This window comes from Priapulus caudatus, unplaced genomic scaffold (genome assembly GCF_000485595.1).
Source record: "Priapulus caudatus unplaced genomic scaffold, Priapulus_caudatus-5.0.1 Scaffold498, whole genome shotgun sequence".
NCBI lineage: Eukaryota > Metazoa > Priapulida > Priapulimorpha > Priapulimorphida > Priapulidae > Priapulus > Priapulus caudatus.
Window position 1 is genome coordinate 54,931 of NW_014577559.1, and position 27,776 is coordinate 82,706.

The 27,776-nt window shown below is 45.6% G+C and overlaps 2 protein-coding genes across 3 annotated transcripts in view; one reads left to right on the top strand and one right to left on the bottom strand.

The window, feature by feature from the left end:
- LOC106811045 (isoleucine--tRNA ligase, cytoplasmic-like) overlaps nt 1-19,933 on the top strand; it is a 20,302-nt gene extending 369 nt beyond the window's left edge. For both annotated transcript variants that reach the window (XM_014814563.1, XM_014814565.1), the window contains exons 2-27: nt 1,492-1,640; nt 2,034-2,190; nt 2,458-2,577; nt 2,831-2,965; nt 3,455-3,539; nt 4,425-4,553; nt 4,967-5,054; nt 5,203-5,362; nt 5,573-5,695; nt 6,023-6,114; nt 6,529-6,627; nt 7,061-7,261; nt 7,528-7,722; nt 8,196-8,282; nt 9,908-10,136; nt 10,618-10,738; nt 11,024-11,193; nt 11,982-12,103; nt 14,034-14,220; nt 14,668-14,827; nt 15,264-15,490; nt 16,855-17,031; nt 17,354-17,542; nt 17,973-18,129; nt 18,584-18,735; nt 18,955-19,933. In XM_014814563.1, the coding sequence (XP_014670049.1) occupies nt 1,522-1,640; nt 2,034-2,190; nt 2,458-2,577; nt 2,831-2,965; nt 3,455-3,539; nt 4,425-4,553; nt 4,967-5,054; nt 5,203-5,362; nt 5,573-5,695; nt 6,023-6,114; nt 6,529-6,627; nt 7,061-7,261; nt 7,528-7,722; nt 8,196-8,282; nt 9,908-10,136; nt 10,618-10,738; nt 11,024-11,193; nt 11,982-12,103; nt 14,034-14,220; nt 14,668-14,827; nt 15,264-15,490; nt 16,855-17,031; nt 17,354-17,542; nt 17,973-18,129; nt 18,584-18,735; nt 18,955-19,086 (3,813 nt within the window). In that variant the 5' untranslated portion in view covers nt 1,492-1,521 and the 3' untranslated portion in view covers nt 19,087-19,933. The remainder of the gene's footprint in view (nt 1-1,491; nt 1,641-2,033; nt 2,191-2,457; nt 2,578-2,830; nt 2,966-3,454; nt 3,540-4,424; nt 4,554-4,966; nt 5,055-5,202; nt 5,363-5,572; nt 5,696-6,022; nt 6,115-6,528; nt 6,628-7,060; nt 7,262-7,527; nt 7,723-8,195; nt 8,283-9,907; nt 10,137-10,617; nt 10,739-11,023; nt 11,194-11,981; nt 12,104-14,033; nt 14,221-14,667; nt 14,828-15,263; nt 15,491-16,854; nt 17,032-17,353; nt 17,543-17,972; nt 18,130-18,583; nt 18,736-18,954) is intronic.
- Nucleotides 19,934-20,957: 1,024 nt separating this feature from the next.
- The window catches only part of LOC106811038 (zinc finger protein 35-like), a 7,865-nt gene continuing 1,046 nt past the window's right edge, over nt 20,958-27,776 (bottom strand). Inside the window, exons 2-11 of the mRNA XM_014814556.1 lie at nt 26,364-26,594; nt 25,813-25,996; nt 25,358-25,456; nt 24,988-25,125; nt 24,664-24,798; nt 24,256-24,327; nt 23,910-24,042; nt 23,464-23,666; nt 22,478-22,758; nt 20,958-21,677 (exon numbers count right to left, since the gene is read on the bottom strand). Of these exons, the coding sequence (XP_014670042.1) occupies nt 20,958-21,677; nt 22,478-22,758; nt 23,464-23,666; nt 23,910-24,042; nt 24,256-24,327; nt 24,664-24,798; nt 24,988-25,125; nt 25,358-25,456; nt 25,813-25,996; nt 26,364-26,594 (2,196 nt within the window). The remainder of the gene's footprint in view (nt 21,678-22,477; nt 22,759-23,463; nt 23,667-23,909; nt 24,043-24,255; nt 24,328-24,663; nt 24,799-24,987; nt 25,126-25,357; nt 25,457-25,812; nt 25,997-26,363; nt 26,595-27,776) is intronic.

A 27,776-nucleotide genomic window follows, 5' to 3' on the forward strand; every position in this document is an offset into this window, starting at 1 on the left:
ATGCCGTGTGTGCTTGTAGCTGCCAGGTGCGAACTTATTTCTTGGCTTGCCAGTGGGCTTTTACCTTTGATATTCCAGCTCAAGTCAAGCTTCCTTCCTATCTTCCCCTTGCTATGTTTTTCCTGTTAATTTTCTACCGCAACGTATCGTCTATCTCTTACTCCGCTTTCTCTATTTGATTACTTATTCTAATCCAGCTCCTCATATTTTTGTCATGACATACAGGCCCGTAGCCAGGGGGGGTTCGGGTGGTTCGAACGAACCCCCACCCCGGCCCCAAGCAAAACAAATTTTTTTTGAAAATTTGCAAAAATTTTCAACCTTCAGGTCCGCTCTATTTTAGTGTTAATCAAATTGCGGGCAAAATCTCCATCGTTGGCGGGAGCGGTGAACAGTTGAACACCCTCCGCACCCGTGCCACCCCGGCTCGGTCGGCTTTGGCTCCTCGGCCTGGCTCGTGCTTCGCGCCGGAGAGGGGCGTGGACAGGCGGGCGGTCCAGGCGAGTCCAGGGACCGCACCTTGCTCGCGGCAGAAAAACCGCATCTGAGGGGGTGTAATTTAAAAATTTCTGGGGAGGGCCCCCCACACCCCCCCTTCGCGTTGCTCGCAATTCGGGTTACGGTTAAACCCCCCCTGCGTACAAAACATCCTGTTACACGCCCCTGCGAGGCAAAAATTGCCCGAACATTGAAAAACGAACCCCCCCCCCCCAATTACAAAGCTGGGGTTGCAAATTACACTTGTATGGGGGACGTCCGAGTTTATGCGCGGCGCAGTATGCGGCCGTCCTAACCCTAAACCCTAACCTATTCTAACCCCTAACCCCTAAAACCCTAACCCTAAAAACCTAACCCTAACCCTAACAATTAAACAGTTGTTAGGGTTGTAGGGTTAGAATTAGGGTTAGGTTAGGGTTAGGCGCCCCCATTACTTGCTCGGCCGCCATACCTGGACGTTCCATAAAGTGAGTAAATTTGCACCCCAAAAGGCCTGGCTACGTGGCCTTTGAACCATATGCACACACGCATCTATTGACTATATATATACAACATACAACATACAATATATATTGTTGTATGTATATAGTCAATAGATGCGTGTGTGCTGTAGCCTGTGGCTGCAGATGCGGACTTGTTCTTGCTGCCAGTGGGTAAAGCCAGATTGATGGAGTATATTACAGAGTTACTGAGAGTGAGAGTAGAAGAAGGAATGGTGAAGGGGATGGTACACCGGTAGAAGAGGTAACTAGCACTAATAGAAGGGGAGAACAGAGAACATAAAGCAAGTAGATAACGAGGCAGTGTAGAGGGAAGAATATACAGCCAGGCTGGGAAAAGCTGTAGCTGATAGAGAGGAGGAAGAGGAGGTGAGGTTGAGTGTAAGACCATAATTATGTTACATGGGTTATAGGTAGTGATTTATATAATGTGATTAACACATCTGGAACTGCTACAGGTAATGATGTAACACCTATATCTTTGATTGTTTAGAAACACTAATACTCTGAGGAAGAAATCAGGATGGTGGTTGCTGTACCGGAGAACATCAACTTCCCAAAGGCTGAAGAGGAAATTCTAAAACTCTGGGAGAAGCTAGATGTGTTTGCCACGTGCTTGAAACAGTCTAAACATAAACCGAGGTGGGAGAATAACTGGGCTGAGGGGAAGTTTGCTCCATATGTTACAGGATATAGAACGTTATTACAATTCCATATATGCGAGTGTGCGTGTGCAAGTGCGAGTGGGCAAGTGTGTGTGCGTGCGTGCGTGCGTGCGTGCGTGCGTGTGTGTGTGTTTGCGTGCGTGCGTGCGTGCGTGCTCACGCGTGTGTGTGCATGTGAGCGCTTGTGTCTGAGTCTGTGTGTATGCACATGATATATTTTGCAATAGCTGTCGGGTAGGTGTGCATTATTTTAGCAACACCCATAATATGTGGGGCCATTATGTAATCTCAGAGTAGCAGTACTACTGGCACTGCTGTATTCTTGCAAATTAAGCATATGGATGGGGGTGACATATATATATTCTTGCAGGTTTTCGTTTTATGATGGCCCGCCATTTGCCACGGGGCTGCCTCATTACGGACACATTCTGGCAGGAACTATCAAGGATATAGTCACCCGTCATGCCCATCAGTCAGGATTTCATGTGGAACGACGATTTGGATGGGACACCCATGGATTACCTGTGGTGCATAATGTTTATAGTTTGTTTTGTTTAACATATATATGAATATTGCCTTTCTGTCTAAAATCTATTATCCTAAACAACAGGAGATTATTTCCTGAAAACATTCAGTTATGTTCATACAAAGTTTGAAAGTGGCGTGATGTCCATAGCCAATACAATAGCGGTACTTACATATTTATAGTATATATATATATATGCAAGTAATATATAGCGATAACTCATTTAGTGACATGCTGATATCTGTATTTTATTTGATGTGTTGTGTAGGAATATGAGATTGACAAGACTCTAGGTATTAAGGGACCACAGGATGTGGCTGCAATGGGGATAGACAAATACAATGCTGAGTGCCGAAAGATTGTGATGCGATACTCAGATGACTGGGAGGTAATTAAGTCTTCTGCCATATGTTGGATGTCTTGCTCCTTGTGCATGGTGACGGTAGCAGAAACGACACAGCCGAGAGAAATAACCTGATTCTTGACACTCAAATCATGTCTGTAAAACCATGCATAGCTGCAGAATCAGGTCTAGTATTATGTCAGAGTAAAATGGGTCTATTGAGTCATTGACCATGTATCACCAATGTTCTCTTTGTATTTGGCATACATATTCTCTACGTGCCCTTCTCTCCTGGCAGACCATCGTGACCCGACTCGGCCGGTGGATCGACTTCAAGAACGACTACAAGACGCTCTATCCTTGGTTCATGGAGAGCATCTGGTGGATATTCAAGCAGTTGTTTGACAAGGGACTCGTTTATAGAGGCTTTAAGGTGTGGCTAGTCAGTCCTGTGTGATTGTAGTTGATGTTCCCACTACTTTGAGTTCCATTGAGATGGCTATATCATATATGTCATTCAGCCCTGTTCTGTTGTTATTGTTAAAAGAGCACGTTTTTAAAATGGATGTGAAAAACAGGAGAAAGTACTTTTTTGGCAACAATGTTACGTCTTTTAGGGCCTTGCAACTGTATGTATAGCGATTGGGTGATTTAGTAAATCAAGTTCCTTGCAGCCAAAGGTGGCTAGAGTGTATCAGATGACTTTTCTTGCATGTATTATTATACATCAGTACATGTTGTACATGTGTGTATGTATTATGCAGTGTTCCTAGTGAAATATTTCCCCGGTTTGAGGCTGGTGTATCATAAGGGTACTCTCATCTTGGCCATTCTCATGTCAGTCCCGTGCTTTAAAATGTGCTTTAAGGTCTATAGTGACTGCAAGAAGGTTCTCTCATTTTATTATCAAACATTGACACAGGTAATGCCGTTCTCAACAGCCTGCAACACTCCTCTGTCAAACTTTGAATCTGGGCAGAATTACAAGGAAGTTGTAGATCCTGCAGGTGCGTAAAAGTTTTCCATACTTGATATAGAGCCAAACATCGCCAAATATATCGTCAGATCCCAGATGATGTGGCCAATCCATATGTGCATTAGGAATATTATTAACGTTGGTCTTGTCTTAATGATAAATGAGGTTGATACATTTGTAGATCTTGAAGGCTCGGAGTGAATTATCATGATGAACAATAAAAACTGAATTAAAACAATTAAGTTTTCAGGGTATGAAAGGTTCATCAATCACTTTCATTGATAGATCCAAGTGTCCAGCGTTGCTGGTTTAGGTGTCTCAATGTTTTTATTCGATCTCTCTAGGCCAGGGGTGGGGAAACTGCGGCCCGCGGACCGCATGCGGCCCTCTACGGGGTTCTGTGCGGCCCGCGGAAGCCTGCAGCAAATTAGAAAAAAATAAAAATAAAAAAATAAATTTTTTTTTGTTAAAGTCAACATGTTTGTGCTTGAACCGAGGCTGACTTTTTCAGTGTCATACAGATTAGTGTTCTATTGTCTCTGGGTTCGCTCTGCAACGCCATTTCAGCTAATTATGGTCCAGAGATGGCGCCCTTGAGGCGAAACGCTGTCTATATGTTGTATTATCTTAGAGTGCGCCGCCCGATTTTAAAAGATGCGGCCCTTTGACTTTTCATGGCCCACTGATGCGGCCCTCCCTCTGAAAAGTTTGCCCACAACTGCTCTAGGCATTCGATCACTACACACATAAGCACATAATCATCAATCTTCGAGTGTTCGATTCTGCAGAAGAAAGAGAGTGCGTATTTATTAACTACTTTGTACTGAGCGTAGACTTTACTGTGGCTTTGATTCTAAGTGATTTACGGCCCTGAGTGGTGTGGATAAATGCAGACGTATGCTTACTTGCTGGGCAGTGATGGTGAGTTTTCCGCTTGAGGAAGATCCGTCCGTGTCGATGATTGCGTGGACCACAACGCCGTGGACTCTGCCCAGCAATCTGTCACTCTGTGTGCATCCCTCGCTGGAGTACGTCAAGGTCAGAGGTAGGCAGTTGTACACTTCACGGTGAGAATTAACGAGGCCGGAAGAGGGTGGGTGGCAGCTGGTGGGCCGGCCATTAAACTGAGGTCTGTGTGTGGGAGTTACGCTCCTATCTGTGATTGGGTACATTTGCTGTTCCCGGTCAGCTAGACTCCATGCTCCCCTAGTTTCTCGTTTCATTGTTTTTGTCATGTTTCTTCCTCTGTTTTACTTCCCTCTCTTGATTGCTCCTTATTCTTTTTTTCTCTTTGCTTTGAACTTGAGGGATTCTACAAAGGGAGACACTTTCAAGGTTCAGCATCAATAAATAAATAAAAAGAACTAAACCTTCAAGTTTAAAGTGTTATAAAAGTAATGTCTAAATCAAAACCTAAATTGCCATGGTATGCTTGCTAAATTCCCTTTGACATTTCAGACAATAACACCAACAATGTCTATATCATGATGGAGGCAAGACTTGATGCCCTCTTCAAGAAACCAGAGGAGTACACCGTGATAGATAAGTACGTTCATCGATTGCCCCCATCCGTCTCCAGCGAAATTCCACTCTCCTCGCCAGATGTTGTCTGTGGGTCAGTTAAGCCGACCAAGTTTTCCACGAGATGATGCTGCTTGCGATTCGTAACACATCTGAATGTTTTCACCACGCAGGTTTCTCGGTGGAACGCTCAAGGGCACGGTCTACCAGCCGCTGTTTCCCTACTTTGCGCACATGCGGCAGCAGACTGGCGCGTTCAGGGTGCTGTGTGACGAGTATGTGACGGCGGAGAGCGGCACCGGACTCGTCCACCAGGCTCCCTACTTTGGCGAGGTGGGTAATATGGTGTCGCAGCACACAAGAGTATGTGCAGCGAATTGCGCAGACGTCCGTTAGATGTGCTTTGCATTTTTTTTTATAAACGTTAAGCCATTGCGACAGTACTTAACACGTTTTCACATGGATACACCGCTCGTAAACAAGTAGCTGCTTGAGTCTGTCGCTGACGCATCTTCACACACACTTCGTCTGCACTCTATGCAGGACGATTACAGAGTTGGCCTGGCCAACGGCATCATTACGAAGGACATGAAGCTCATCTGTCCAGTTGACGACAGTGGCAATTTCACCGACGAGGTCACAGACTTCAAGGGCATGTACGTGAAGGTGAGTACATCACTAAGTTCATTGTCACCGTGAAGGTGATTAAGGTTACTGAGAAGGTCGCGTGAATGTGGGTGGGTCACCCAGGTTAAAGTCGTAAAGGTATGTCGGTTGCCAACTTCAAGGTCATGTGAGGGCTGTAAGTAGGTGACCGACAGGAAGGGCATGCATATGAATGATGCAATCAGGCAGTTTTACAGCTCAATTGCAGTCTCTCTGGCAACAGCACCCATTTAGCTATGCCAAGAAGTGAAGTGTATAACGTGAGAATTAGTCATTCTGTGATTGAGCCTGAACATTCGGTTTACATTTGTGTATTTACTTCTGCAGGATGCAGACAAGCATATTATCAAATGGTTGAAGCAGCATAATCGATTAGTTCATCAGAGCACAACGAAACACAGTTATCCATTCTGCTGGAGGTAAGTAGGTACAGTTCTGCATAGTTGTGCAGAGCTGCATAGGAAACATACGTTTACAAGCAACTATTTTTGCAGTAAATTCTCTCTCCTGCCCCACCACCATTTTTTCTTCTCTAGTGGTGCTAAAGAATAAAGGTGTCAATATGTCTACCATGCTGGATGTTCGAAGGATGTATCTGTTTGTGTGTGTGTGTGTGTGTGTGCGTGCGCATGTTTCTCGGTGGATGTACGAGTGATATGCGTGTGAGTGTAAAGCTCTCTTATCAGTATGTTACTTCACAAATGTACGAGGGATGTGAACAAGTGTTGCCACTCACTCCTAACTACTGTGTTTCTTGCCATACGTATGGGGAGGAGCGCGTGCGTGACACGAGTGCTACCCTTCGATGATGTCTTCTGTGTGCATTGTTGCAGGTCGGAGACCCCACTCATCTACAAGGCAGTGCCGAGCTGGTTCATTCGCGTTGAGCACATGACGGACAAGCTGCTCGCAAACAACCAGCAAACGTACTGGTTAGTATTACAACCCTACGGTACTGGTCAGTATTACAGCATCGCAGTACTGGTCAGTATTACAGCACTGCAGTACTGGTTTGCGTCCGGTTTTTCCTATATAGACACTATAGTACACTGTTAGCACATCTGGCGTGTTGGAGAGTCACAGGTGTTGTTTCGGTTGAATTCGCATTTTTCTCTTCGTCTTCTCGATACGATAGTGTCTATTTTTGAGAGCCCATTGATTCTGCGTACAGTTCAGCTTGTCACTTCGGTGATACTCTGCAGTGCTGCGATGTACTGCCAGCAATAGTGTAGTACTAACTAGTGTAGACGTGATGGATCATTCGTCTTCGCGTAACATTCGCGCAGGGTTCCCGAATTTATTGTACAGCACTGCTACGTATTGCGTGATCGATCGATCATCGGTGTTCCTGTCACCTTCGCGCAGGGTTCCCGACTTTGTGAAGGAGAAGCGCTTTGCGAACTGGCTGCGCGGCGCGCGCGACTGGGCGGTGTCACGCAATCGCTACTGGGGCACGCCGCTGCCGCTGTGGGCGAGCGACGACGGGGAGGAGGTCGTCTGCATCGGATCCATCGCCGAGCTCGAGCAGCTGACCGGGGTCAAGGTCACTGACCTCCACCGCGAGACGTGAGTGGCCGCGCGCGCGAGGTGCGATGTAGACAGCGGAGGGGGGTGCTCGCGTGAATGCGCACGAAGACTCGGAGTCTATTTCGAATTTCGTTTCGTTTGTCTATTGAATGTCTCGACAGATTAGTGTCGGTGTGTGCGGACAGTTAGATTTGCAGCTGCTGTAATAATTGCACGTAATTGTGTTATAAAGCGTTGAATTTTGGAGCTCGAGGCATTGAGGATTTGATTGAGTGCTCAACGTTACACGTCTGTTGTCGTATCAGCGTGGATGGGCTGACGATTCCGTCGCGCTGTGGGAAGGGAGAGCTGCGACGTGTGTCGGAGGTGTTCGACTGCTGGTTCGAGAGCGGAGGCATGCCGTACGCGCAGGCGCATTACCCGTTCGAGAACAAGAAGGAATTCGAGGACAGCTTCCCGGCCGATTTCATCGCCGAGGGTATCGACCAGACGCGCGGTTGGTAGGTGGCGCCATGGGCAGCACGTTGCATACGAGCCCCCACTTTTGTAAAAACGCGCAAGTTTTTTTGTGTGTAAATCAGCAGCTTTTGTAATAAAATCAGTTCTCATAGAAAAAACTGTTGAGTCGAATTATAAAAGCGGTGAGCTAGTTTTATGACAAAAGCTGACAATTTCATTACACAAATTGCGATTACTTTTAAAAGTTATTTCTGAATGATGAAGTCTGCTTGCTAGCAATGTCTCCACTCTGTGCCAAAATAAATTGTGTGCAGGTCTGTTATGTTTGCTTAAATACGGTGTTTTTTTCACCTGTTTTTTTGCCTTTACAACGTGCTTGTGAGTCGGAGTATAGGAAGTGGGCACTTATCAGCTGGTTTGTGTGTGTTGTAGTGGGTGTGCTTGCGTGTCTGCATCAGAACTTCTAGCGGTGAAAGACATCTTTGTTCACGAGGATTTCTTTGCTGTTGTTTAGGTTCTACACGTTGCTGGTCATCTCAACAGCTCTGTTCGATCGGCCACCCTTCAAAAATCTCATCGTGAACGGTCTGGTGCTTGCGTCGTAAGTACAGGAGTCCAATTTTCTGTGTTTTTTATTACAGAGGCAAGGCAATTAAGCATTGCTTTCTATATCATTAGATAATCACACGCCACCATATTAGATAGTTTTTGAACCCAGCTCACCAGCAGGGTTGGAAAGTGTGGATCGAGTTCAGTGAATCCAACCAAACAAATGGCCAGGTCATGGGACCAGCATGGTCCAAGCTAAGACTAATGTTAAGACTAATTTCATTTTTGACACGGTTAAAGTTACGACTAATGTTAAGACTAATTTCATTTTTGACACGGTTAAAGTTACGACTAATAATTTCATTTTTGACACGGTTAAAGTTACGACTAATGTTAAGACTAATTTCATTTTTGACACGGTTAAAGTTACGACTAATGTTAAGACTAATTACATTTTTGACATGGTTAAAGTTGAGACAAATTTCATTTTTGACATGATTAAAGTTAAGACTAATTTCATTTTTACATGGTTAAAGTTACGACTAAAGTAAAGACTAATTTCATTTTTAACACGATTAAAGGACAATTGAAGTCAAATTTTATAACTTCTGGAACGTTTTTATACATAGAAATACATTCAATAACGTATTCCATTTCAAATCCGGCGCCCAATTTGTAAGAAACACATGAATATTAATCTAGGTCATGTGACGTCACAGCCCCAAAGTCACTTGCTTCATTCAGACATCCCTGTTGAAACACGCCATTAGATATAGCGTAACAGTGCTAACACGCTATAGTATCTGTTATGCTGGGTGAAAGTATTGTTACAGCATACAACAAACATGTAGCCTGTAAATGTACTTATATTCATGTACATACATGTATATTACCTGTGTGGATAATGCATTTACGTTATTTGTACATGACTTGCGTAGAGATGTTTGTACATGCATGTACAGATACATGTGATTCTGACCGAGCGTGATAAGCCCGGTGATCAATGTACTCGCATGCCTCACCTGGTCTAGCGTCAAACTAGTCTACAATAACCCTGGTCTTCTCATTCTCATGGCAGCATATACATTCAGGTGCTGTACTCATTAATTCACAAACACTACAAGAACACCAGTATTTTTCTACAGTCCTATCTGGTACCGAAGCTTCCATTCCGCCATGAATTGTGACTGTTCTGATTCTCGAGAAGTGTGTGCCGACTCTTCGCGTTGCTTTTTCAGACGATTCTCCTCAATTTCTTCTTGTGTATATTCAGGCTCAAACCTATATCCAACTGGTAAATCACTATAAATATACTCATCATCTGAGTAATCACTAGAATCTTTGAAATTATCGCTTTCTGTCTCCATCTTATACACCACACGCACTATGTTTACATAATGGCGTGTTTCAACAGGGTGCTGTGACGTCACATAACCTAGACTAATATTTATGTGTTTCTTACTGCGGATTTGAACTGCGGGCGCCGGATTTGAAATGGAATACGTTATTGAATGTATTTCTATGTATAAAAACGTTACAGAAGTTATAAAATTTGACTTCAATTGTCCTTTAAAGTTAAGACTAATTTCAATTTTACATGGTTAAAGTTACGACTAAAGTAAAGACTAATTTCCTTATTCCGTGCCTGCCCTTGATGCATGTTTGCTCTCGCAACAGCGACGGCCAGAAGATGAGCAAGCGCAAGAAGAATTACCCGGATCCGCTGACGGTCGTGTCGTTGCACGGCGCCGACGCGCTGCGGCTCTACCTTATCGCGTCGCCGGTCGTGCGCGCCGAGAATCTGCGCTTCAAGCAGGAGGGCGTGCGCGACGTGCTCAAGGACGTCTTCCTGCCGTGGTACAACGCCTACCGCTTCCTCGTGCAGAACGTCATACGATCACAGAAGGTGAGAGCGGCGCGGGGGGTGCGACGCGGTCGTAGCGCTGGCATGCAGTGCCTGTAGGTACAGTCCTGTGTGTACACATACATTCTCTACAGTGTGGATACTGTACCTGGGCGATGGCCCTGTAGGTAGGGGGCACGCACGGAAGGTGCAATCAGGTGTCCTTTGTAGACAGGTGACCATTCTATAGACATGCTTTCACCGTATATGTGCCGCTTGACATAAACACCGAAAGTGTCCTTTGTAGACAGGTGTCTGTTCTATAGCCATGCTTTCACCGTATATCTGCCGCTTGACATAAACCAGTGTAAACCGTATGATGAAATAATGATAATGATAAAATAATAATAATGATATAATCTTATTCTTCATACTGAATATAGGAAGACAGCCTATAATAAACACCGAAAGTGACCTTAGTAGACAGGTGGCCGTTCAATGGAGGTCGTTCAGTGGTGTAACTGCGAGATTTTGTCATGTGCAGGAGGATGGCAGACAGTTTGTCTACAGCCCGACGGAGGTCGAGGTGTCGTACAACAGCATGGATAAGTGGATCCTCTCCTTCACACAGAGCCTCATTCTTTTCGTCAAGCAAGAGATGTCAGGTAGCGGGCACCACCGATCCAACATCTCAAACCGCGAGATTTAGCGATATGTTGCAGATTGTTTGCAGATGTTGCGATAGAACTTGCTGGCCACTCGTGCAATCAACTCTGCAAGTGCCTCCGTATGGACTCTCGGCTTTCATTCGATGCAGATCGTTGGAGTTGAATAGGAGAATGCTGATAGGGCGCACGCATTCAGAATCACGAGTGTGCGCATGTATACGATTCAGCATCCACATACATAATGATTTTTTTGCCGATTTTTTTTTCTCGTCGTTTTTTTAGCGTATCGGTTGTACACCGTGGTGCCGAGACTCATCAAGTTTGTCGACAACCTCACCAACTGGTATGTCCGATCGAACCGGCGACGCTTTAAGGGCGAGACGGGGATCGAGGACTGTCACAAGGCGCTGGAGACTCTGTTCAGCGTGCTCTTCGACATGTGCGTCGTCATGGTACGCATCGCCACGCAGCATCCTCCTCCTCATCTCGCCAGCTTCCCGCTGCAGCCGCAAAGATCACGTGTAGATGTTGACATATATATGTCATGTGTTTTTCACATTTTCATTGTCATTGTGTCATTCACATGTCATCTGCGACGTCACATTCATGTGTTTTCCTGCTACCGCGGTGTAGCTGTTTGCTCGTCCATCACATTCATGTGTTTTCCTGCTGTACCCGCGGGTGTAGCTGTTTTGCTCTGCCGTCACATTCATGTGTTTTCCTGCTACCACGGTGTAGCTGTTTGCTCGTCCGACACATTCATGTGTTTTCCTGCTACCGCGGTGTAGCTGTTTGCTCGTCCGACACATTCATGTGTTTTCCTGCTACCACGGTGTAGCTGTTTGCTCGTCCGACACATTCATGTGTTTCCTGCTAGCGCGTGTGGCTTGTTTATCGACGACATATTTCATGTGTTTAGTCACTTACCGCTGCCGATATTCGCCTGCCTAGAATGTTTTGCTTTACATCTGACATGTCCACGTGTTGCGAGTACGTGGGCAGTTATATATAAGTCATAATATATTATTATCTATATTACTCCATAGCGTATCAATAATACTATAGGTAATGTCTCATATATATATACTATACTATACGTATATATAAGATATATATCGATTATATATATTATTGAGTGAGGTGATAAGTTTGAAGAGTATGTACAAGACAATACGGTATGTAGAAACCACTCACCTCACAGTAAAACACAGCTGTAAGGTTACGTTGTCTTCCTCCACAGGCTCCGTTCACGCCGTTTCTCACGGAGCACATCTATCAGAACCTGCGCTCGCTACTGGACCATGAGGCAATGAAGGAGCAGGACCTGGGCAGCGTGCACTACATCATGCAGCCACAGGCGAGGTGCGGCCTTCTCCGTCATCGACAACCCAGTCTAGTTCACAGCTCTCTCTCTCTCTGTCTCTCTCTCTCTCGCTCTCTCTCTCTCTCTCTCTTTCTCGCTCTCTCTCTCTTTCTCTCTCTCTCTCTCGTTGTAATAGTCGCGCCTCCATGTGTTATCGGTTTACGCCCTTCCGTCGTGCACCCATTGCGTCTGTTTGTGTACTGTGTACTTTGTTTGTTTGTGTGCGTATATGTTTGTATTTTTATGTTTTGTATTGGCGTTCCATTAGATTTTCATCCAATTTTGTTATATTTGTTTTATTGCTTGCATGCCGTGCATTTGTACTGTATATATACAAGGCTCGACACTACTTTTTTTGTCAGTGGCCACGAACGGGCCACCAAAATCATTGATTTTCCAATTTTTGGTGGCCGAAAATGAAATCTGGTGGCCCGAAAAAAAACAAAGAAAACATTATAAATTCTTTATTTCAATCTCGTATTGTATATTATTTGAAAATTGGGCCATCTGATGCACTTGCCACAAGTCTTTAACAAACCCCACACAATGGCACACACTGACATTGATGATTGAGGATGGCATATATTTGAATTATCCATTCCACGGCATCAAATTCTCACCAAGAATCTTGCATACCATTTTTTCTACTTTCACTCATTATTTTTCTAACACGCGCGTGCACATGGCTATCGATCAGTTCAGACGTTCAAGAAGATCAAAGTCACAGAGCATGCAAATATTAAAAACAAAGTAACTGTAATAAAACAACAACACATTGGCTTTTCATGTTAAAATAAAACATTATACATTTAATCTCATGAAAGTTAAAATGTCTGGCAGGCTTTGAAACTGTAAAAATAAATATTGCAGATTTAATAGATTAAAGTAGAACCATAATTATATCAACCTGGCCTGGGTACGCATGCATTTAAAAAGAAAAAGCAGCCATGTCTAAGACTAAGTTCAATATTTCGTGCGTAAGAGGACAGAGAAAATGCACATAAATAACTTACAAAGCACTAATATTACACTTCGGATTAAAATACTGATCATCTTCATGGAATAGTTCAGTGATTCTACCGCGAACTTTCGATGCTGGCAGTTTCGCACCAGTGAGCTAAGCTAGCAATCAGGGTGACCAGACGTCCGTATTTTGCCCATGTGTCCCGCGTCCCGTACCGACCCTTCCCGCGACGCATGTGTGTCCCGTATTTTTAACATTTGAACAAATACATTCAAAAAAGGAAGAAATATTCATTCATTTTTTTATTATTGACAATTGTTTGCCTTCGAAACTCTCATCGCTCGCGCACACACACGAACCTCCGTGTATCCGCGTCTTTCTCTGGATACAATGTAATCACATGTATGCTGGTGCTGGCAAAATTGCTATGGCCTGCGCCCGCTCAGATTTGACCTCTGGCTACGACTGCGTTCGCGGCCGAACTGTTCGTCGCAGAGCCGTGTACATTGTCTAGCAGAGCGTGAGGCCGGATACCAGTCTAACACAATAACGTGGCTCTGTTGCGCCGCAGTAGACGGTATAAACCGTGCGCCCGGTGTTCCCGCGGTTTAGAATTGCTTGCAGTGCGTACGTGTGCCCTCGCTCGCGAATTGCTCGCTCTCTTTTGAATGAGATTAGCACGTAAGAAACAATTATTTTTATCACATAGACAACTTTGAAATTTTAGTGGCCGATCGCGGCCACCAAATTTTAACTTTTGGAAACTTTGGTGGCCCCGACATCAAGTTTTGGTGGCCCGGGCCACCGGGCCACCGCTAGTGTCGAGCCTTGATATTAATATATATGATATATCGTTTAGAACTAAATAAAAACACTTCTGGTGTTTTTTCACATAATATATAAAATTATATATATATATATATATATATCCGTAACACGTCTCGTGCACGTCGTCTCGTGCGCAGGGAGCAGCTCATCGACGCGACGATCGAGCGTAAGGTGTCGCGCATGCAGGCGGTTGTTGAGCTGGGCCGCGTCGTGCGCGACCGCCGCACGCTGCCCACCAAGTACCCGCTGCCGGAGCTCGTCGTCGTGCACGCAGAACAGCAGTGCCTCGACGACATCACCCAGCTAGAGTCGTACGTGCTCGAGGTGAGTGTCCGCCGCCGCCGCTGCTGCCGCAGCCTATGATTTATACTTATGCTCGGGTTTCACGGGAGAGAGGTGAGTGTCTGCCACCGCCGCGCATGGTCACGGGCGCTCATCTTGGTGGTCGTGTCATTGTCGTATTGGGGGGGGGGGTCGTGTTAGTGTCATATGGGGGGTGTGTGAGTGTCATCTTGGGGGTCGTGTCAGTGTCATATTGGGGGGTATGAGTGTCATATTGGTGGTCGTGTCAGTGTCATATTGGTGGGTCGTGTCGGTGTGATTTTGAGGGGTCGTGTCAGTGTCGTCTTGACGTGATCTGCTCTTTACCAATAACAATGTGCCATTTTTACAGCTATATAACAGAACATATTATTTATAATGTAATTAATGTAGTATGTATCTGAATAAAACGATAATAATGCGATTATTTCGCATGCGATCTTCATGCAGGAGTTGAACGTGAGATCTCTAACAACGAGCACGGACAAGGATAAGTATGGCGTGCATCTGCATGCTGAGCCGGACCACAAAGTGCTAGGTGCCCGACTGAAGGGCGACTTCAAACCTGTCATGGCTGCGATTCAGGCTCTAACTGATGCACAGATAGAGGGTACGTGCTAGATAGGGCATAGGGCGTAGATACAGTGGTAACTCTTGTTCATTTATTCATTTGCACACATATGCATTCACTTTCCTGATTTAATGCATGGGAAACCATTTAGCGATCGATTTGAGTGCGATTGAGCCAATTGTTATTGACTTTTGAAATTATTATTGCTATCCCGCTCTCTACTTTAGTATTAGTGTGCATTAGCTAATGGTGCTTCAATAACTATATTTAATCCCAAGTATAGGTTTAATCCTTTAGATATAGCTAAGATATAGTTTATTCTTAATAATATTAATATTAAGTCCACTCGGTCCCATGTAACCTATAACCTTGGTATATTTACTCTGCAGAAATGAATAAATTAATTAAGTGAAGAAAACTGTAAATATGTTAATGACGATAAATAAACGACCGTCGGCGCAAAATGTCGTTGCAGAGTTGATGCGGGTTGGCGAGGTCACGCTGCTCGGCCACACCCTCGGACCCGACGACGTGCGCGTCACGTACGCGTTTGAAGGTGGCGCCAGCGGTGGCGGCGGGCGCTACGAGGCGCACTCGGATGGAGACGTTCTTGTGTTGCTGGACGTGACGCCGAGCGAGGAGATGCTACACGAGGGCGTGGCGCGCGAGGTCGTTAATCGCATGCAGAAGCTGCGCAAGAAGGTGAGCGATGAGTGGGCTGTGTGTGAGGCAGCAGGGATGGGGTTTGTGAGGGGTGATGTGAGGGGATAGTGGTGGGTGATCGGTGGGGTGAGGGGATAGTGGTGGGTGATCGGTGGGGTGAGGGGATAGTGGTGGGTGATCGGTGGGGTGAGGGGATAGTGGTGGGTGATCGGTGGGGTGAGGGGATAGTGGTGGGTGATCGGTGGGGTGAGGGAATAGTGGTGGATGAGAGGTGGGGGTGTGGGATAGGGATGAGGTTCGTGAGGGGTGGAGTGAGGGAATAGTGGTGGGTGATTGGTGGGGTGAGGGTGGAAGTGGTGGATGAGAAGTGGGGGAGGAATAGTGTCGTTGATTGAGGAGGTGGGGGTGTGGGATAGGGATGGGGTTCGTGAGGGAATAGTGGTGGGTGATTGGTGGGGTTGTGGGACAGGGATGGGGTTCGTGAGGGGTGGGGTGAGGGAATAGTGGTGGCTGCTGAGGAGTGGGGTGAGATGGATGATAGTGAGTGTCCGGTGAAGGTAGGGTGAGGGATAGTGGTGGATGGCACGATGGGGGTGTGGCTAGGTTTAGCGGCGGAGTTGTTTGTGAGGCGCGTGCGCGGGAGGGAATAGTGGTGGTGTGATTGGTGGGGTTGTGGGACAGGAAGGGGGTTTGTGAGGGGTGGGGTGAGGAGATAGTGGTGGGTGATCGGATGGTGGGTGAGGGATAGTGGTGGGTGATCGGTCGGGGGCGTGAGGGAATAGTCGGTGGATTGAGAGGGTGGGGTGGGGATAAGATGAGGTTCGCTGAGGCGCGTGGTGTGAGGAATAGGATGCCGTGGGTGTTGGCTGGGTTGTGCGGTAGGCCGTGGGCGCCTGTTTGTGAGCGAATAGTGCGTGGGTGATTGGTGGGGTTGTGGACAGGCGATGGTGGTTCGTGAGGGAATAGTGGTATGGGTGAGAGCGTGGGGGGTGCGCGATAGGATGGGCGTTCCCCGTGAGGGAATAGTGGTGGTATGAGAGGTGGCGGAGGGTGTGCGGATAGGATGCGCGTTCGTCGAGGGAATAGTGGTGGGTGAGAGGTGCGCGTGTGCGGATAGGAATGCGCGTTCGTGAGGGAATTAGGTGGTGGGTGAGAGGTGGGGTGTGGCGATAGATGGGGTTCGTGAGGGCGTGGCGGTGAGGGAATAGTGGTGGGTGAGAGGTGGGGGTGTGGGACAGGTGTGGTGCATGCATCCATGCGTCCATGTGATTGTGTGTATAACTCTGGGCATCTAACATGTCTAAAGGGACTGTCACTAAGCTAAACTAAGCTGACTGACGAAAACCATCCCTAGGATATTTGCACTCACACGCGACTTCGTTTTTCGACAATTTCTGAAACAGGCAAAGTTGCTAGCCATCGATCCCATAACTGTTCATTACGATATCACGCCGAAGACAGCCGAACTGCAGGCCATTGTGGCCAAGCACACTGAGTACATAGAGGCAGCAATCAAGCAACCACTGAAGCCCTACCCAGTGCCCTCGTCAGCTGATGTCATTATCCAGGAGCAGACAGACGTAAGTCGTGTGTACTTATTCATTTCGATTCTCCGGTCTTGCGAAGTTGACGATAAAATTCGTGACCTCATTGTCGTAATGTATATGAGTATTGTTGTCCGTGGTTAACACGTGCAAGTCCGTGGCAGTCCGTGTGTTTTGCAACAGACTGCAATTAACTGCTAATTTGGTCCGTGATGGTCTGTGGCTCTCCGTGCATTTTGCACCATATACGCATGTGTTTAGTTCGTGTTTGATCTGTTTATTCCAGTTCATAGTATATACCATTCCTATAGCATGGCACGTGTGAATGTGTGACGATGTGTGCTCGCTTTTGATGCAGATCAAGGGAGCCAAGTTAAACATAACCATCATCCAACGATCAGAGGGAGAGTCTCCTGCGTCACGTTACGTCAATCTGACGCTTTGCTCCGTCCACCCGCAAGGGGGCGCCACGAGCAGCCGGGCCGTGTTGTTGTTAGAGAATCCTCATGGGGACGTGATTTCCTCGGCCGACGATCTGCTGGAACAGGTGAGGGAGGTAGAGCGCAGGGCAGCATTTGTATGGTTCCTTAGGAAGACTCCTACGAAAATTTTGACAAAGGTTTTGCATTGGTGTACGAAGCCTAATTGGGCATTTGCTGTCGGCCCAACATCGCAAATATGAGATGTTTTCGTGTTTGACTTATATACGACTTATATTCTACCTAATTCGTGATAGATTACCTTAGGAAAGTCTGTTTATGAAGTAAATGACTGCAGTTAAATAAAGATATGCTTATTGCTAATTTATTACCTATGAGCTAGTTGGTTGGTGCATAGGTTGGTTGGTCGTTGGTTGTGTGGTTACCTAACTAGTTTAGATAGCTTTTATAGACACTTACCTACCACTTACCTACTTGCATAGCTAATTAAAATCATTTGAGTTTAACCTTATATACAGCGGACCTCTTGTCTTGCAGGTGAATGTGGTTTTTGGTCTGAATGGAGTGCGACCAAAACTGTACAAGTCACCCAAGCTGACCGACGAGGTTTCACCCTGTGCGACAGAACTCCTCGCACTAAACGGTTCCACTCTGTACATTGGCATAACAGGCCAACCTACCGTTGTGCAACAGGGTGTGTAAGATTGTAGTTACCTGTCACTGCTCAGAAATGTGTGTAATAATTAAGTCATCAGGATTGTCTCTACAGGATGCATGCCCACTCCATTATCCCACAAAGGTTCGTCGAGTTTATCACTCGATGCTATTGCGCTCTAGTGTTTGTAATGTACAGTATGCATGCAGAAGTGTTTTTGTTGCCAGAAATGTGGGTGGCAGCTAGCACAACTAGTGATGTGATCAGCTTTTCTTTTTTACCGTCACTTTTCATGTTTACCTGTCTGTCTCTTCCTCGTGTTTTTCTGACACTCATTTACTAGTTGCACGGCTACGGTTTCACCGATCCTGTCTCCTCCTATACTTACTTACACTCTGCCGAAACCTGTTCGTCTTCCTAAATGCCACGTAGGTAATGCGTGAGTTTCTGTAAAGCGGTATTTCTGTGACCCGGGTGTGACTTTACTGCGCAGGCACGGTGGAGGCAGGACCGCACTGTAGTTACGTCAATGTGGAGTTGGTTGACTCTGCGCCACGGAATGGTGCGAAGGGCAATGTCGGCACCGTGCTGCTTGAAAATCCTGCTGGAGGTGGTGCCATCTCTGGGACGCAGCTGAGCAGTGAGGTAGCATATTTCTCGTTACGTGTTCTTGAATACATTTGTCGGATTTCATGGTGGTGTTGAGTGTTTTATTTTATGATAGGTCCAGTATATATTGACCTGTTAACAGCCGTTTCGAAAACGCGGGTTTAGCGCTCTTTTTGTCAAGACGAATTAGTTTGCTTGGGTTTGTCATCAGGTGGCAGAATTCGTTCGTTACACACCTCATTCTCCTGATTGCAGGTTCAGGCGTTGTTCGGGCAGCGGACGAAGAAGCTGCGGCTGTACACGTGCCGCGAGCAACGTGACGAGGTCACCGGCGCCACCTGTGTCGCCACGCTGCAAGGCAAGCGAGCGTTTGCGTTCACGCACTAGCGCAGCGTCGCTCGTGCCAAGCTAGGCAAATACACACTCAGAGCTCTTAGTAGAGAGCTCTAGAAAAACAGACAGCTGTCTGTTAAGGAAACTTGGCAATAAAGGTGTAGCAATTACACAGTGAAACCATCTGTCCATCTGTCCATAAAATCCACTTTCGGCATTTCCCTCAAGTGGCCTTTATGTACAGATTTGGCTCTATGGTAACGTGAATTGGCTGTGGGATTGGGCGCAGTGAAATGCGTGCATCCGGGTTACATATCGTTGGCAAGTGTTTGAATGACGTGATGCGTTAATGTTTTCGCTTAATTTGTGTGATTAATGAGCGAGATGGAAGCTGAGCTTAGAAAGGGATGGGTAATGAGCAGTGTGGGTACAGCGATTGGTCTGAAATGCTGTTAAAAACTAACGCAAATTGCGTGTTTCTAACAATAAGGGCGATGATAAACAAGACCGTATCATGCAAAAGAGAAAGCGATTGTGTCTGTGCGTGCATGTATCGTCTCATCTCCTAAATGTTTTGGAATTATACAGCGTATTGAAAACCTGTTGACATGAAAAATGTCCTGCATATTTGCTGCTTTATGGTAAACTCATTTATCACTGTCACTGTCTTTCAACTGTCTGTCTTTCACATCGAAATCATTTGCTTCTATATATAATTGGAATAAAAAGGGAATAAAAAAATCAAATTGTCATTTAAAACTTTTTCGTAATTTCTTTATTTCTGTTGGGCTTCATTCCTCTAGTTGAGCTAATCTGTACAATGTGGTCCATGGAAACTCGGTTCAAAACAAATTTATACTAGTCTTTTTGATTCAATAAATGGAATGGTTTTATTCAAACAGAATGCCTGTAAATAAATACTAATTACATAACACTGATATTACTGCAGACAGCACAACTAAACAACACGGATGCATCATGTTTATGTACAGGTAAAAATGTCACAATTTCAATCAGTAAGAACATTCTCACATCCTAACAACTGGTATTGTGTACAAAAACATGTACAGACCTCTCAAATAGACATCCCCTTAACAAAAACTACAGTACATTGACAGTCTGCCTTCACCGGCCACAATGTATTTCTTACAAACCGAGGCAACTGCCCTCCTATGTCTCAACCCTGCAACTAGTTCTTTTGGTATTACATTAGAGAGGCCATGAAATCTGGGACCTGTATTATAAAAATAAATCTCCATAATTTTGAACTTTCTTGTATTTCGTTACGATAAATATTACCAGGCTACACAAGAGTCATTAGCTTTTTGTTTTATAATGCTGCTTGCATACAACAACGTGTATACACTATGTAGCAAGTCGACCAACTTGTAGGATGTTCTAGACTTTTGTCGAGCAGAGTAGAAAAGAGACCTTCACTCTTGGTTCATAAAGTAAACTTCTACATCTGATCGTTTAGCATACATGTTCCCGCTACACAGATTACTTCATATTATGTTTAATAGGCTGCGCAGGTATATAGTTCAGGTGCTTACACTATGAAGCAAAATATACGGACAATACACACTTCATACTTATTGTGTATTTCTCACTGAAGGCTTATTCTGTACTTCTTACTCCAGGTGAGCTGACTTGAATTGCTGACGGGTCCACGAAAACAGGATTTTTGATGCCTGATCAATCTAAGAACTCCGAACGCATCACAATAAAGAGACCAGCGTGGGATGGACACTGACCCCTGACCACAGGCTAGCTGGCCGGACTGCCATGATCAAGAATGCCAACTTGAATCGCTAGCATCAAAACCCGATGGGTCCACGAAAACACGACTTTCGATGCCTCACCAACTCCGAACGCATCACAGTAAAGAGACCAGCATGGGGTGGACACCGGCGCCTGACCGCCGGCTAGCTGGCCGGACCGTCGTGATGCGCCGCGTACGTCTGCCCGGCAACCTCCCCGAGGTCCTGGTAGGCAGCGGTCAGCGACGCCGCGTTGACCAGCATGTTGATGGCCGCGTAATCCCCGTGCTCCTCCCCCTGCGCCGCCGCCTCCGCCCCCACCACCTCGTGCTCCCCCGCGAGCGCCTGCACGACAGACACCGCGTCGTGAGGGGGCGCCACCAGCACGTCGCCGTCGGCGGCCGCGACGAGGTTGATGATGTGCGGCGGATCGTGCTCGGCGGACACCATGATGACCGTCGGCTGGCCCCCGGTCATCGGCATCAGGTGGACGATGTCGTCCCCGGTCACGTCCACGCCGTCACCGGCCGTCGCTATGACGATGTGATGCTCGTCGCCGTCGCCGCCGATGATCGGCTGAGCGTTCTGCAGTGCGACATGCTCGTAGCGCCCCCCAGTGGCATCGTCATGCTCGTAGCGCCCCCCAGTGGCATCGTCATGCTCGTAGCGCCCCCCAGTGGCATCGTCATGCTCGTAGCGCCCCCCAGTGGCATCGTTGTGCTCGTAGCTCCCCTCGGTGACGGTGTCTTGTTCGTAGTGCCCCGTGGTGACATTGTCATGCTCATAGCGCACCCTGCTGGTGCCGTCGTGATCGTAGCGCACCCTGGTAGTGTCATCCTGCTCCTCGTATTTCGATACGACTGTCGGAATTGCGTTTGCCTGCAACTGTGGAAGGAAAAGCATCAGTAACACGTCGCCATGGTGACCTACATATCATTTAGTGCGTTCGATTTGCTTCCCCAAGTTAACCTGGGTCTACTCGGGCCAGCCCCAAATACATTCAATTTGGCAGTCACGTGGTATTTTTGCGTTACCCGGGTGAGGCCGAAGTAACCCGCTAGCCGAGCCGCTCACTTGGGGAAGTATCCCACAATCCATTGCAACGAAATCTTCAAAATCTTCAAAAATCAAAAATCTTCAAGCAGTAATGAAGCATGACTGTCGATGACTGCGTGTGTTTGCTCATTCTTAGATTTCATTAATAATAAGATTGCAATTGCTTTTTTTCTTTCTTGTCACTGGCATCCATGATGATAATTAACCCGGGTTAACCCAAAAACCGTTCGTTTATCTTCCCTAAGCCAGATGCGTCGATTTCTTACCCAGGTTAACCCAGGTGGCTCTGGGGAAGCAAATCGAACGCACTAATTGTGAAAACTGTCCTAACTCCCCTATACTCGTTTACATCAGTCTACTACGTGCAGCAACACCCCCTACACTCATTGACATCTGTGTGTTACAGATAGCAGTGCCCCCTACATTCAACTACACCTGTATGTTACAGATAGCAGTGCCACCTACACTCACCTGTACGTGTGTTACAGATACCAGTGCCACCTACATTCAACTACATGTGTTACAGATAGCAGTGCCCCCTACATTCAACTACACCTGTGCTACAGACAGCAGTGCCACCTACACTCACCTGTACCTGTGTTACAGATACCAGCGCCCCCTACACTCACCTGCACCTGAGTGCCCTCTAGCAGACCGCCACCACCGCCGCCGCCGCCGCCGGCTGCCTTGCTTGCCTCCTGGTCCAGCTTCAGATGCATCTTGATGTGCTTGTAGCAGGCAGACATCTCCGGGAAGGCGCGCTCGCAGCGCGTGCACTTGTACGGCAGCACGTTGTTGTGCCGGTTCATGTGCTCGCGCAGGTTCTGCTGGCGCGTGAAGCTCTTGCCGCACTGCTCGCAGACGTAGGGACGCTCGCCCGTGTGCGTGCGCCGGTGCCGCTCAAGGTCACCTGTAATGACAGGCAGGCGCGTGATTACAGGTAAATGTGATTACAGGTATGCAGTGACATGTCAAACAGGACAGACATGCAGTAATATGTCAATCACGACAGACATGCAGTGACATGTCAATCAGGACAGACATGCAGCGACATGTCAATCAGGACAGACATGCAGCGACATGTCAATCAGGACAGACATGCAGCGACATGTCAATCAGGACAGACGTGCAGCGACATGTCAATCAGGACGAACACGCACCGGCAGGTAGACAGTGACGACTTGGCAGTGGAAAGGGAGCAATCACATGTCGCCTTAATGAAATAACAGGAGTGTTACTACGGGCATGCAATGGTGCGTCGGTAGTAACAAACTCGCTGTAACTGGCATGCAATCATAAGGCCGTGTTAGCAAGCAAGCAAACAACTGATCTATTGACCTGGCACGATACGCAGACAGTGGTAGCCAATCACTGTCGTAAAAGAATTTTGGGAACTAAGAACTGCCGAGAAATGCTTGGCAAGAAATTTTTCCCATAGCCGAGATTTGGCATATGCTCATGCAAAACACGTACAGGCTGGTCCAGTGACACCGACCTAGCAAGAGCATCCACATGAGGATACGAGGTTACTTCACTCAAATGGATACATCAAGTTAGTTTACACATCAACACCACAAGCGCTACAGTAACTCCACGCTCGACCGTGTGCACTTACTTCGCGTGACAAAAGTCGCCGTGCACGTCAAACACTGGTGCGGCCTGATGCCGCTGTGTCTCACTAGGTGGCAGCGCAGCTGACTCTTCTGTGGGAAGCCCTTCCCGCAGAGCTCGCAGACGAAGTTACGACGGCCGACGTGCAGCAGCATGTGACCCTGCAGAATTCCGATCTGGCTAAAGCGTCGATCGCATATCTGGCACCTGTACGTATAACAAAATACCAGTTAGTTGGCTGGTGAATACCAGTGGCTTGGAAATAAGTCTGAAAAACCCAGTGAGTCCCGATTTTCAAAGTGTTTTCAATTCATCTGATTGCAACCGACTCTGAAACATTAAATCTATCAGCGTTGGCCTTAACACACTATAACGAACAGCACCCTCCCCTTTGCACACAGTGCATAATATCATGTGCATAAAGAACTCTTGACTGGTGGTGCCACCTACTGGTATGGTTTTTCGCCGGTGTGGATGCGCATGTGAATGTCTACGCTCTTCTTCTCTGTGAATCGCTTCTTGCAGACGTTGCACTCATATGGTTTGTCACCTGTGTGTGTTCGCTCATGCCTCGCCTTGTTGCCTGTCGAGATACACCCAGTAATGGTTTAAACATGGTACCAGGGATCGGTAGCCAGAGCGACCCATGTTGATAAGTACATCTCTCTCCCTCTCTCTTTCTCTCTCTCGCTCGCTCTCTCTCTCTCTCTCTCTCTCTCTTTCACTCACCTTTGCTCTAACAGCTCCTCAACTTCTCTCGAATAGATACTATGTTATTCCTATACATGCTACTTACCTTTAGTTGAGAAAGAGGCATTGCATAGGTTGCACGCAAATGGCTTTTCGCCAGTGTGAATTCTCATGTGCGCTGCAAAACAAGTCAGCCTCTAAGGTATATCACAACTGAAGCGACTAATCAAACTAAGCTATGTTTTGATAAGATAAAAAATACACGTAGCAAAACTACATATATAAACTCGATGATATTATGTGTATATATACAAAAAATACTCTGTAAACCACAAAATGGTATAACTACAGTTTCAAAAATATAACAATACTATGTAAATTATTAATAGCAGTAATATTATGAAAATTTCTATAATAATAGCTAAAATTTAAAAATTACAATAAGTAATATAGCAGTCAGTGATAATGTTGCATTAGGATATGTTACAGTAAAGAATCGATAACTTCATGCTACCTTCTAGTGAAGCTATGCTGGATAACTTTTTGGCACAGACTTGACAAACACTAGCTGTTACTGTTGCTTCTACATTGTCATTCTTTGCTTTTTTGATGTTACCATTTCTGGAAGTCTTCTTTGACACTGAATTATCTGCATAATTCAAAACAAAAAAGAAAACAAAATATAACAAAATCACATTTCTTGTATGCACAGACAGAAATATGTGAAAAGTACAGGTTTATAGAAGAATATTACTGAATAATGGTCATTATTTACTCATACAATTACAGATCAGCTTCAATAAAACTGTGCCATCTCTTGAGAATAAACTTCGGTTACCCATGTTACATGGATCCTCTAAAACTATAATACATTCATCAACTGAGCTCTGTTGCACTTCATGCTTTATATTTTCTGCATCGTCCATCTTGTTTTTAAGTTTTTTCCTTCGTGTGCTCACCGCCTCCTCTTGCAACTCTGTAATAAACAATTAGGAATCACATTAAGTAACAGTTTACTGGGAAACACAGGCAGTGAAAATATAATAAATCCTGCACTAATTAGCTTCATCAAGTTTATAGCCACATTACCTAGAAAAGCTACAGCAGCTTCAAAGATGAGAAAAAAGGTTGAAAAATTATCGATGAGAAATTAAACCAAAAATTTTACAATTGAACTAATTAGAATTAGGTGTCAATACTACACAGACCCTTCTTCCGTTTTCGTGTCACAACTCCTCCACAGCTTTTATCCTCTGCTGGATCACAGACTGTCACCTCTATGTACAAAGATGCATCACCACTGCCATCTATGAGAACAAAATGACAACTGCCACAACATGCATATGTTTGCATGTGCATGTCATCATGCATTCACGAATGAATCTAAATGTTTTCAGGCCCTGAGCAATTTGCACATTGGTGCAAAACTTGATAAATTCCTTTCTGCTGAATAGCTTACATAGAATACCACATAGGTTAATTGGATTAATGTATAGGACATTTTTGTTTCTAATTCTCGTAAATTCTTATAACTCATGCGATTACCAATTTAACAATGGAATTCAGTAGGCATAATGACTGCAGATCGGCCAGGCTATATGAAAGAAAGTAGCATATAATGCTGGCTCCAGTCAGAGTTCCTTTTGTAAACAGTTCGCATCACCTTTAGTGGCAGGAGCAGCAGCTTTAAAGTCTTTCAGTTGATGTTTGTCGTCAAACTCCCCACAGCTCAGCGGAGCATTCTTGCCAGTCTGCTTCACTGCAAGCTTCTTGCGCGTGTATGTTCGCAGCTGCCTGCCACTAGGTGGCGTGTCAAGCACTTCGACCTTTACGGACTCGCCCTTCTCCTAGAGACGAAAGAAGCTGCATGGTAACTACATTCATTGGCATTATTGCCTGCGACCATGCTAAGTGCAATATATACATACATTTATTACAGATAATCCATGGGAAAACAAACCCACGGGCAGTATTAATTCTACATTAGAACTGCAGATGATTACGCTAGACCTTGAGTCCTGCATTGAATGTACGACACTTATTTCATTGTGTAGATCAGATACTACATTGGAAAAATATCTCTATACTTTATCTTTATTACTGAACTTGTAGTAAGATAGATCAGCATTACAGAGATCAATGTGATCGAACGTTCCAGGCTTAATTGTTATATAACATGTTTTCCTATATATAATAACCAGAGATAGCGACTACCTTGCTCTCTTTGGCAACTGAGAGCAACAGAGAGGCAGCAGCAGCAGAAGAATCAAGGGCTTCCATCACTTCAGCTGAGGAGGAAGGCATTTCTTCAGATGAGGCATCAGCTGGTGCCTTTCCTTCACTTGTTTGCAGCTGGTGTAGAAGTACACTTTTCATCAGTTGCACTGCATGATCCTTGTCTTCACCAGTGCCAAACTTCGACATCAAGCCAACGGCCTCCTGTACCTAGGGATATCGACAGAAGAATGTTGTAAGTCATACCAGTAAGGAACTACACACCAGCAAGCGCGCACACGTGCTACTTCACAGTGTAACTTACATATGAGGTACACCGAATTATAAATTATATTGATTGAAGTGTACCTGTTTATTATAGCAAAATTGGCTATTCATTAAGTTTTTTTTTGTAAATTGAGATCTAGTCTGTATTCCTATTAACAGTAGATCAGACTCCTGGGACTCCAGCCTCTACCAGATGACATGTTAAGCTTACTATAACACGAATCCATCACCAGGCCTACTATACGTTTTGGCACTATAATTGGACTATAATTTAGTGCTCCAGTAGTGTTTCACCTAAGAGCATATGCCATGTTCCTTACAGCCATAATATTCTTGTCAGGAGCATTTTGCTACAAATGCGCATACATTCTGGAATTTCTCTAAACTCCGATTTAAGCGTTATTTGTAAAGATGTATTGGTAATTGATCTCACTTAGTGATTAATGTAGTATTTCTCCAAGGAAAGAGCTTGACGTAGAGAAGAGACAGAGAGGGTTGAGAGTGGGTGGGTGAGACAAAGAAAGATTAAAGAGAAAGAGAGAAAAAGGAGGGCAGAGAGAGAGAGAGATAGAGTGTGGGGAGAAGGGAAGAGAGGAAGAGATAAAGGGACAGGGAGAGAGATAGAGAAAGTTAAATGGAGAGCGATAGGGCAAGAAAGAAAGAGATGAATGGACGGACACAGGAACAGATTTGGTTTTTTTTCATGTCAATTTCCCTTTGGGTCACTTTAACGTGTCATAACAACCAAGCTCTCTTTCAAACACAACTTCTCATGACAATCTTTTCTTTCACACTGAGTTGTTGCAAGTCTTATTCCACGTAAGAACTAGAAACGAGCAGTTGTCGCCAACTACATGTATCCCCCGTGATCTAGTATGAATGGAATATCTCTGTAAGGACGTTGAAGGCAGGTAAAGTTAAATAAGTCACAAAGACAAAGGTTTGTTAGACAACTGGTGTGCCTCAGATGTGCAAGTATATGGAATCTGGTTACCCTAGGAGGCCGAACCAAGTTTGGTCACGCTAGGTCAATCAGGGGCTGAGTTAGAAAGCGGAAGGGAAATATGATCAAGGTCAAGGTAAAGGTGAAATAAAGGTCGCAGTGACCTGGTGGGCAGTTTTTAC